At 58.8% G+C, this 11,469-nt stretch overlaps 1 protein-coding gene across 1 annotated transcript in view; it reads left to right on the top strand.

Moving 5' to 3' along the window:
- Nucleotides 1-11,469, top strand: part of ARAP1 (ArfGAP with RhoGAP domain, ankyrin repeat and PH domain 1) — a 35,619-nt gene that overhangs the window by 3,837 nt on the left and 20,313 nt on the right. The window contains 3 exon segments of the mRNA XM_031064232.1: nucleotides 3,321-3,561; nucleotides 3,564-3,936; nucleotides 10,290-10,438. Of these exon segments, the coding sequence (XP_030920092.1) occupies nucleotides 3,399-3,561; nucleotides 3,564-3,936; nucleotides 10,290-10,438 (685 nt within the window). The 5' untranslated portion in view covers nucleotides 3,321-3,398.

Raw genomic sequence — 11,469 nt, 5'->3', positions numbered from 1 at the left:
CCTCAGATCCAGCCTTCTTGTCCCTCATGGCAGCTGTGGTCAGTGCCTCACCACACTGAGGCCTCACAGCTCTGCTGGGGCTCTTGCACCACATCCTAGCTCAGAGCTCTGCTTGGCTTTCTGGAAAGTTCCCATCGCTGAGGTGGCGTTTGAGGAAGCGCCGGGGCAGGCAGAGACCCCTTGGCAAACCTCCACGGCTCCAGCTGGACCACGGGCAGGCTGGCCACCTCCTGCTGCTGCTGCTGAGCCCAGGGACCTGTGCTGGTAATGAGCTTTCCTTGATTAACGAGCCCACAGAGCTGGGCAAGGGGAACATGGGATGCCGGCAGGGTTTGCCTACATTGGAGGAGGAATTGCAGTGGGAACCAGATCGATCAAATGGGTGCCAGACACCCTGCAGGGCTCCTGTGCTGGATTTTCCTGGCTCAAGGCCACTATTCTGTGGCAGGGAAGAGCTGTGAGATGGCCACCACTTTATTACCTGGTGCCTGGGTGCTGAGTGCAGCTCTGTCAGTGACATCCTGATGGCCCTGGTCGCACTAGTGGATTCCTGGCATGTCGTTAGGGGTAACAGTGATTACCCAGGGGAAGCTGGAGCCAGTGAAGGGAGCGTGCTTGCCTGTCACTTCCAGTCAGAGCCCATAGCTTCCATGGCATGCACAGCTCCTTAATCGAGCAAGCCCAGCCATCATTAGTGCCCTACCTGAGGGTTGGGAAGCCCATGGCCCTGAGAGAGTGGTGGGATGCAGTGGGAGAAGGGTGGGCACACCCCTGCCTCACAGCGGGGCTACTCCCTGGGCCAGGATGCTCAGCTCTGCTGGGGGAAGAGGTACATCCCAAATGTTCTCTTGAGTTGAGGGCATCTGAGGTGGGCTGGGGTAGCTGCAGAAGCCCCCAGAAAAGCAGCCAACACCCAAGTTTGGGGAGAGAGGGGCTTGCTGAGCCCTTTGGTCCAGAAAAAGGGAACCGGCACCAGGCACCCCCAGATCCTTCATCCCCACCACTGGGAGAGCGACGGCTCTGTGGGTTTGGGATGGGGCTGAGGGGTATTTTGGCATCCTGACTTATCCCCCCAGAGCACCAGCCACAGTGCCAGGGTGCTGGCAGCCCTTGCCATTCCCTCCTCACACCATTTGTCCAGCCTTTAAGTCTCTTACAAAACAGCCCCTGTGGTGTTGCCTAATCCCGGGGAGGAATGCAGTGGGTCAGCACTGGGAGGATTTGTGCGTGCTGGGGCCACAGCCAGGGTCACCCCCCAAACCCCAGCAGCCAGCTGGGTTACAGCATCTCCCTGTCTTGGTTTTGCTTCTGGAATATCCTCATCTTGTTTAGCACAGAGGTTAAATGATTAATGATTGGAGGAGGGAACCTAGCAGAGGCCTGATGAATTATTTACTTGGTGAGGGCAAAGGGCCCGACAGCAACGGGAGCTGCCAGCCTGGCACACTGGGGACTTCCCTTGCTGGAGTTTTGTCCCCATCCCTGTCCCCGGTGAGCAGCAAGGAGGGCCCTCAGCCACCCCAGATAGTGCTGGGACAGCGCCAGTGGTGAGTGCTGGTGCAGCTGTCCCTTCCTGACAGGTCTGTCCCGCCACTGCATCCATGTCCTGGCACAGCAGGGGATGCTGGCACTGGTGTCAGTGGGTGACACTGGTGGCGATTCCTTGGCTCTAGCCAGGACAGGGGGCATTTGTGGGAGCCCCATTCTGCTGTCACTGTGTTTCCCTCTGCTCCTCCACAGCCCGTGCCCAGCTGGGGTGGAGCCTGCCTGTGCTGGTGTCACTGGGATGTGGTGACAGCAATGTCACCCAGCACCATCACTTAGCCATTTTCAGTAATAGATGAGGGCTTTCTAGGTGTGGAGGTGGAAGAGAGAATTTTATTCTGAATCAGGGATTTTTGTGGTGCTGGGACTAGTGGGAAGGTCCTGGGTGCTGCTGATTTCTGTGGCGCTGCCAGCAAGGAGCTACAGAGGTCAGCCAGCCCTGTGTTCCTGTTGCTCGTTCCTTGGACACTTGGTCCTTGGAGCCTGAAGCAAAGCCAAACTGTACCAGGAAGTGCCAGGGAAGTGGCACTGTGGCCCCATCCCAGCAGCACCACTGAGATGCTGCTGTCTCCAGGTGTAGGGCTCACTGGCTGTGGGGACCCCATGGTGCCTCAGGCTCGGCAGTGTCCAGTTTGTGCCGGGTTGAGAGCGAGCTTTGCTCAGCTGTGCACTTTGCACCGAAACCGCAAGTGCTGCTGAGGGGCCTGCCTGAGTCACAGCAAATGTGACTCTGACAGCAGATCAGACTGGCCTATTTACAGCTCCAGGAAATCCTCTGGCTCCTTCTCAGCAGGTCTAGAGAAACCTCCAGCAAACACAAAATAAGATGGTGCTGGGGTCATGAGCAGTGCTGTGTGCGCCGGCGTGACGGGATCTGCCTCCTGCCTGGAGCCCGCCGAGGCCGTGATGCTGGTGGGTGGGAAGGGCAGGGGATCCCATCTGCTGCTTGTTGGGATAACAGGGATTTGCCCTGCCAACAGCTATGCTGTGGGATGGGTGTTCTGCTGCAGGATCTGGGACACCAAATGAGCCTCATGTCCCAAGCTCTGGATGCCACAAGGGCACTCTGCTAGGTGTGAGCACCAAGGTGCTCTGCCAGCACTCCAGGGTGTGGTGCCATGCTAGAGCAATGCCAAGGACAGACAGGGCTCTGGAGCTGGGAGCAATGCCAAGGACAGACAGGGCTCTGGAGATGGGAGCAATGCCATGGTGGGCATATGGTCTGTGAGGAGAGGTTTGGCGTGGTTTGGGTCTGGGGCTCCAGCAACAGCACTCTGCCACTGGCTGTGACACGGACAGCCTGGGAGAGGGGACAGCCTTCTGGATGCAACTGTCCATGTCACCCTATCCTGGCTTGCTGCTGTAAACCAGAGGAGCTGCATCCTGGAGGGTGACAGCCCTGAGGTGCAGCCAACAGCTCCCCTGCCCTTGAATCACGCATATTCAGGCATATTCCCTGATTATTTACAATGTGGATAATCCCCTACTGCTCTGTCCCACAGCCCAAATGTCATCCCCTGGGACAAGGCTGGGGCCCCATAGTGCCTTCATCTCTAAAAGGATGGCCTCTATGTTTCAATGCTTAAACTGGGACCCTCCAACATTTCCACACCCCTGCAGCCCCCCAGTTTGGGCTTGGTGATCCTGGGGACATAGCATGGTTGGAGACCATAGGAAAACCAGGTTGCTTCTCTGGTGATGTTGGTTTTGGGACTCCAGGCTTCACCTGGTGTGTGTTTTGGGACTGATCCTGATCCTGTTGTCTCCATTCCCAGGTCCTGATGTCATCCTGAGCCTTGCTGGCAACACAAGATGCACTGAGTGGTGCAGGTTTCTGTGGCTGGCCCCCTGCCATGGAGGAGGAGGGATCTCTGCCGGTGGCCGCCTGGCTGTCTGCCGTCCACCTCGACCAGTATGTGGAGAGCTTCCAGCAAAGCGGGCTGTGGTCCGTGTGGGACTGCCGGGCTCTGACGGACGAGGGGCTCATCCGCCTTGGGGTGCTGCTGCCCGGCCACCGCCGCCGGAGCCCGGGCCCCCGCCGGTGCCTGCTGGGACGCCCCTGCTGGAGCCAGAGAGGGGGGCAAGCTTCACCCAGCTGCCCCCACCCATCCCACCGAGGGTGGGCTGCCGCCCTCCCCTCAAATTCTCGGCATCACTATCGGGGGACAGCCCCGAGCCCCACCCTGCGTCCTGCAGCCATCTCCCGGCCCTGGAGGATCCCTCTCCAGCAGCCCTTGGGGAGAAGCCCCCCTCCCACAGCAGGGCCAGACCCCCCTTGCCGCCACTGCCGGCCAAGCGACACCAAGTGGAAACCAAGTGCCAGAGCCTGAAGGGCCCCCCAGTGCCTGACCGCCCCCCCGTGCTGCCCCCCAGGGCTGTGTCCCACAGGAGGTAAGGGGGCTGGCAGGGACACGGCCTTGGGGATGCCCCAAGGCGGCCAGGTCTGCGTGGGGGGCTACTGGGATGTGGGTGGGACCCTCATGGGTTACCTGGGCTACCTATGCTCTCCCCAGACCTTAGCACAACCCCTGGGGGTACCCCCAGCCCCAGCATGTCCCATGGGGGTACTAACCCTTTCCCCAACCGCAACACAACCCCTGGGGGCACCCCTGCCCCAGGGCACAGCACATTTCCCTGGGCTACCAGCACTGGGGTGGGGGGTGCTGAAATATTTATTTTGGCTCTAGCTGGATGTATCCACCCTGCTCATCCCAGTCACTCAGGTCACCCCAGCCTGGCATGGGCTGGGTGCAATCTCCACAGCAATGTAGAGCCCTGCCTTCCCCCCACCTGCAGTGTAGGCAGTGCTGAAGCCTGAGGAACTCTGGACACCAGTGGGTGCAAGGCAGTGAACTGCCATGCACAGAGAGCACGGGGCAAAGCTGCTGCCATCTCCTGTGGCCAAATGACATGGGAGCAGGCTGGAATTTTGGGACAGCAGCACTTGCAGCCCCTCCTTTGATGTCCCAACCACCCAGTGCACTCCCAAATCCTGCAGAGCACAAGCACATGTGGAGTGAGGACTGGGAGTGCAGTTTGGAGAGGGCAGACAAGCTCCTGGGTGCCAGCACCCTCCCAGGGTGAGGTGGGGGAATGTCACCAAGCTTGTGTGCCCCCCCTGCCCCGGGAGTCCTTCCCTGCAACCTCCCCAGGACCCACAGACTCTAAGGGATATGCTCCTGGAGCTGGGATGTCTAGCTGGCCCCCTCAGGGGGGTCCTGGGAGTGAGGCTGGGTTTGTGCTGACTGACGGTGCTGGATGTGTGTAGTCAGGATGAGAATGGGAGGGCTGGGTTTCCCCTCCAGCTTCCCATCCCTGTGTCCCAAGGGGCTTATTGTGGTAAGGTGGGTGGAGGTGATCCCTCTCCCTATGCTCGGACCCCTGCCTGCAGGGAGTGAGCTGGGGAGGGGGCTCAGGCAGCTGATGTGGGGGGCTGGTGTGCCATGGGGTGGGCAGCACCTGTCCCTGGGGCTCCTTGGACTTCAGATCAACAGTGTCCATCCTGGCAGCCCAGGAACTGCATTTCTGCACCGAGACAGTCACCCAAATCCTCCTGGAGCCACTCTCCATCCTGCCCTGGCCAGAAAGCTGCCTGGGCATGATGAGGCCAATGGCTGCCACTTTGGTGCCAGCTGTGCTGGTTTGCTGCTGGGCGTGCCATTGGTTTAGTGCTGTCCATGCTGGGTGTTGGATGCCAGCCGTGCCGTGGGTTTAGTGCAGTCTGTGCTGGGTGTTGGATGCCAGCTCTGCCAGCATTCTGGTACTTGCCATGCTGGTTTGGTGCCAGCTGTGCAGTGGGTTTAGTGCTGTCCATGCTGGGTGTTGGATGCCAGCCGTGCCGTGGGTTTAGTGCAGTCTGTGCTGGGTGTTGGATGCCAGCTGTGCCAGTGTTCTGGTTCTTGCCATGCTGGTTTGGTGCCAGCTGTGCCGTGGGTTTAGTGCTGTCCATGCTGGGTGTTGGATGCCAGCTGTGCCAGTGTTCTGGTTCTTGCCATGCTGGTTTGGTGCCAGCTGTGCCGTGGGTTTAGTGCAGTCTGTGCTGGGTGTTGGATGCCAGCTGTGCCGTGGGTTTAGTGCTGTCCATGCTGGGTGTTGGATGCCAGCCGTGCCAGCGTTTTGGTGCTGGCCATGCCGTGGGTTCTTTCTGGCCGTTCTGAAGATTTGGTGTTAGCCATGCCTCTGCTTCGGCCAGCTCAGGAAGTTTTGCTGTTTTCAGCCAGTGCAGGAAGTGCCGGGGTGAGAAGCTGCGCTCCCCGCCGGCCTCCCCCGGCCCTCCCCGCGGTGCCGATCGGTCCCGGGAGGGGATCGAGCGCTGCCGGCGCTACCGGGTGCGCCTCTCGCCGTGCCGGGTGTTTCCTGCGCTGGCCTGTGAGCCACAGGCACTGCTGGTTCCTGCTGCCCCGGGACTCCAGGGCACCCTGCCGCGGAACAGGCGCTGCCCATCCTGGCACGGCACCCCCAAGGCTGTGCACCCGGGGGCTGGGATTCCGCCCTGGAGCCGCCCCGCGGGATCGGGGGGTGCATAAGGGTCCCTTGGGAGCTGCATCAGGAGCGTGAGACTCAGGATGGGATGGGCCAGGCGGTGGCTGAACAGCACCCCCCGAACACAGGGGTGCTCCCGTGGCTTGGGGGACTCTGGGGACACCGTGGCAGAGCCCCGGGGGCTGTGCCAGTGTGGGACAGGTGGGTGACCACAGGGCCCTGGCACCTGGTGTGCCATCGTGCACTCATAACATATAGATTACACCTCAAGGTATGTGTTAGTGCTTGGTAGCAACAAAAGAAAATATATATGGAGGTGTGTATGTGTATAGATGTGTGTATGTGTATATTTCTCACATAGATCTTCATGGCTGTAGTGAAAATCTCCAGGGGTCTGTCTGTGCACCCCTATGTATGTTATATGTACATTATGTGGATATATTGGGGAGTTCAGAACTAACCAGCCAAACCCCAAAACTCTGATTTCAGAAGTCACTTGAATTGTATGACCAGGAACATATTGGCTATAGGTGGGTTCTTGTTTTGGGAACATTTTAAAAATAAAGAGCTGTGATTTCCTAAGAAATTCTTCTCTCTGAGGGTGGTGAGGCCCTGGCACAGGCTTCCCAGAGAAGTTGGGGCTGCCCCATGCCTGGAAGTGTTCAAAGCTGGCTTGGATGGGGCTTGGAGTAACCTGGGGTTGTAGGTAGGTGTCCCTGCCCATGGTATGAGAAAAGCTTTAAAGTCTTTTCCCAGCCGAACCATTCCATAGTTCTATGGCTCTTTGGCCAGTGCTGGTGCCTGGCCATGCCCTGGCTGGAGGAGGTGCTGTGTGGTGCAGGACAGCTGGCACAGACAAGGGGGGCATTCAGGAGGGTGAGGATATGAATCACCCTATGGTGGGTGTTGGGTCCCAGCTCTGTGTGTGGGGCAGCATCTGCTGGGAGCTTGGGAAGCTATCCACACTGGGGCTCCCTGCAGTGATGGGTCACTGGCCAAAGGGCCTGTGCTGGGTCTGAGGGAGCCCCACAGCCCTGGGGTGCTGCTGTTGGCCCCAAACCCATCTCCTGTCCCTGGGGGGACCTGACTTTGGTGCCTGCAGCCAGTGAACATGAAAGGCATGGGGCTGGGGATGATACTGCTGGGCTGCCCAAGGACCAACCACAGTGGGGAATGCTTGCCCATGTTGGGGCGGATGGTTGCTCTTGTCTGGATGATCCTTGCCCATGCTGAGCTGATGCCCACATCAGGGTGATGTTTGCCCAGGTCTGGATGGTACCTGCCCACATCAGGGTGATGCTCACTGCATCCAGTGAGCATCCAGGCTGGGACTGGGGCTCTTGGCCAGCAGCTGTGAGGCAGCTGCACTGGTCTGGCCCTGTCTCTGGGTGGGAATGAAACCCCACCATAACCTTGTGGAGGTGGAAGTGCCCACAGGGGAGGGATCTCTGAGAATGAGAGCTGAGGAAGAGCTGGAGCACCCCTATGTATGCAAGGGGGGGTCACTTGCTCTGCCCCTGGGAGTAGAGCAAGTGACCTGGGCATTTCTGGGGTGACACCATCCACCCATCTCCCCTCACTTCCGGCTTGCTGCCGTGGTCCCTGGCGCTTCCTCCTAGCTGCTTGCAGAGCCATATTGTGGTTTCCTCCAGGCCATGTTCAACTCTGAGTTCTCACCACCCCCCCCAAACCCTGGGCCACCCCAAGCATTTCTGTGCTAGGAGGTGACAGGATCATCCCAACGCTGCTGGGTGTGGGATGTGTGAGATACCACCTGCCACGGGTTGATGGCAGCAACTGTGTCCAACACTGGGAGCTCTCTCTCACCAGTTCTGGACTTCATGCCACCCTCCCAGTGCCAGCAGGGGGACTGTGAGCACCTCAGTTTTGGCCACTGATGGCTCAGACCTAGACACCCCACAGAGGATCCCATGAGCGTGTCTGCATCCTGATTGTGGGATAAGGCTGTCACTGAGGGGGGGCACACCCTCTCCATGCCCAGGAGATGGTCTAGGGATTAGAGCAGCCCCCCGAGCAGCTGGTGGGGGGAGGGGGTTGTACAAAGGGATGTCCAAGGAAATGATGACAGAAGACTCCTTTTTGGAGGGCTGGGTGAGCTGGGCAGGGGTGGTGGCCTGGGCAGAGGTTTGGCTTTGTGGTGGTGGCTGTGGGAGAGCCGCCCTCTCTGCCCCCCTTAGAAGAGAGGCCTAGATAAAGGGTAGCATTCAAGGTGCTGCTCAGATAAGGGACAACACATAAGGCACTGGTTTGTCACTTGTCTAATGGCAGAGGTGGCACCAGGCAGACCCTGCCTGGAGCAGGACTGGCATCCTTTGGGCATGGCTGCAGAGGGGTCTGGGAAGTGCAGGGGGTGATAGGGCACCCATGCTGCCCCAGGGAGCCATGGGGGGACATGAAACCCAGGGATGCCACAGCAGCCAGTGATGAGAGGTGGGGCAGGCAGAGCAGTGGGGAGGGTGTTTTGGGAAACTGGGGTGTTATTTGTGCCTGAGCTCTGTGGGTGCCCCCCTGCTAGTCCCTGGGATGGTGGGGCAGGGGCTGCACTGGACTGGGGCTGAGCCAGAAAGCCTCCTGAGCTGTCCCCATCCAGGAGATGGGGGTTGTCCTGGCCTGAGGCTTGTCATCTCACTGCTGGCCATGGGGCTTGTGTTGCAGCCCCTCAGCCACACCCCAGGGGCCAAACACCATCCTGGTGGCTGCACAGATGCACACCCCAGCCAGGCTTGTGCTGGAGGCTCTGTGACTTGTGCACTGTCACCTCTGTGTGTCTGGGTCTCTGCACAGCTGGGTGCTCCGGCAGCTCCTGCCTGGTGGTGTTGGGAGCAGTGCTGCTCCACTGCCCATGCTCCCCTCCTTCCCTGCCAGCATTCCCTAATGTATGGATGGTTGTGGCTGGTTCCCATGGAAATGGCTGCTGGGAAATGAGGTCAGGCTGACCCAGGGAGAGCCAGCACTCCCGTCCTTCCCTGCTTCCTGCTCCAGCCAGGGAGAAGTTTCTTCTCCAGCTCACCCCAAGCTAAGGGAAAGCTCTTGTGCACAAGCCATGGTGCTGGGAGGCACATCCCCAGAAACCATGGTGTGCTGATGGCATCCTTGGCCATGGAATCATGGCATCACAGAATGGTTTGGATTGGATGGGACCTTAAAGCTCGTTTAGTTCCACCCCCATTGCCAAGAGCAGGGGCACCTCCCACTAGATCAGGTTGCTCCAAGCCTCATCCCACCTGGACTTGAACATTTGCAGGCATGGGGCAGTCACAGCATCTCTGGGCAACTTGTGCCAGGGCCTCACCACCCTCAGAGGGGAGAACTTCTTCCCAATATCCACTCTAACCAGCTGTTCCTTTTTGTGGTGCGGTGGGAGGTAGTTGGGGCAAGGATGGGGATGGTGCCAGCATACAGCTCCCCTGGGGCTCACCTACCTGGGGCTTGGGGTGGAAATTCTGCCCACTGCCTCTACCCTCTCTTTGGATTCAGGGATGCTTCAAAGGTACCTTGTATTTTTATACCCTGGAGAAACTTCTTAATTTCCTGCCCTTGAAAACACCATTACCCCAGAAGTTTCTATTGATTGCCTGTCACCTTTCAGTCTCAGGAAGGCAGGAAGCAAGGAACAGGAGGTAGCAGTAGCTGAGCCCAGCTGTTTGGGCTCTGTGGAGAGGAGGACAGTCTCCATGGTCTCTCTCCCCACTGGTCAAGGTTTTGGGGCTGGGGGCATTCCTCACTGAGCTGGGAGAAGCTCCATTTCTAGGATTTCTTGCTGCTGTAGCAGCCACACTGGATCACCAGTGTCCACTCCACCATAAAGAAGCTGGTGGCACAGAGCATGCCTAGGAGCCCCATCCTGCTCAAGAAACCCTGTGGCCACTTGCAAACCAGCTAAGGAAACAACTCTGCCATTGTTTAGACTGGAGGAAAGAAAACAACCTGCTCTGGGATGTGGCTTCAAGGCTGTGGGTGGTTTGAGGTGTCCCAGAGTCAGATAAGGATCCTGGGCCGTGAAGCACACACAGGGGAGTGAGGCTGGATGCCAGGAAAACATTTCCAGGCTACAAAAGTAGTCATATAACCCAAGCACAGGAAAGGCTTTACCGTGGGGTCTTAGGAATTGCTTTGTGGGTCTGGGTCTGCTGGGGTTTGGTCCCTTTTGAGGGTTCTCTGTGACTCCCCTGCAGGTGTATCAGGGCTGGGAAGTGAGGCAGGGGCTGGCATAAGGCAGTGCTTGCTCCTCTCCCCCACAGCATCCCTGTGAAGGAGGAGGTGCCCATCACTGAGAGAGCAGCCAGCGTCACCCTGTCCTCCCCGCTGCCCCCGCCCCGCTCCAAGGCGCCAGCACCGACGCCACCCGCGCTGCCCTCCAAGGCCAGCCTTCCCTTCGTGCCAGAGTTTGGTGAGTACAAGGGGGGCCTCTCCACTCTCCCGCTGTCACAAATCCTGCCTTGGGATAGCTGGCTGCCAATCCATCAGCATCCATCCCGTGGGTGCTGTGCCTTCCTTCTTGGCAGTTTGTTCCTCTGTCCTTGCTGCGGTCTCTTTCTTCTCTATCCCCTTTCTTGCCTTCTGGGCTGGGGGAGTCAGGGGTGCAAGGCCTGGGCTGGGGGATTTAGGGTGTGTGAGGTCTGAGCCGGGCACTTCAGGGAAGGGGTGTAAGACCTGGGTTGGTAGTTTCAGGGGATGGGAGATGTGGACTGGGGGTTTGGGTGCAGCCTCTCCTAGGGCAGAGCAAATGTTTCTGTGGGTGCTGGAAGCACCCACACTCACTCACTCACAGAGGAAAAGTGAACCTGCTAGGGGGGTGAAATGCAGATGTCCCTGATTCTGGGGTCCCAGGATGCCTTTGCATCCCCCAGCCCCATCCTCAGGGTGTCCCTGGGGCTCAGCCAACTGCAGGGAGCAGTGCTGAGCTGGGGACCCCCATGGAGAGGTGAAGGTTTGGTCTGAGGGTGCAGCCCTGGCTGGACTGTACTTCAGCTGGAACAGCTCTGCTGGAAGGAAAAGGAAGGGCTAAGTTGTGTGGGGTGCTGGGTGCCTCTCAAGGCTAGCAGTCCTGCAGGAAGCAGCACTGGTTTAACTGGGATCTGGGGGGTGTTTCAGAAGCTGGGAAAAGCTGTGGACAGGTTATCAGGACAGAGCTTATTTGTTTGTTGGGGGATGCAGGGAGGAAAGCTGCTCCCACCATGATGGGTTTGGGATGCAGGGGGTTTCTGTGGTGCCAAGGTGAGCATCTACTGCACCCCTCAATCCCCTGCAGCCTGAGAGCATCCTCACCTGCTGCCAGGGCCCAAACACCATCATCTGGGTTGTGGTTTTGGGAGGAATCTGACCCAGATTCTCTGTGGTATTTGGGAGTGGGTGTCTGCCAGGGCCAGGCTCTCTGGGGCCACTTGTTCCCTGTGGGGTTACAATCCTGACCAGGATTCC

Source organism: Geospiza fortis, unplaced genomic scaffold (assembly GCF_000277835.1).
Source record: "Geospiza fortis unplaced genomic scaffold, GeoFor_1.0 scaffold283, whole genome shotgun sequence".
NCBI classification, from domain to species: domain Eukaryota; kingdom Metazoa; phylum Chordata; class Aves; order Passeriformes; family Thraupidae; genus Geospiza; species Geospiza fortis.
The sequence above is the reverse complement of the archived record's forward strand: the minus strand, read 5'-3'. Positions and strand labels throughout refer to the sequence as shown.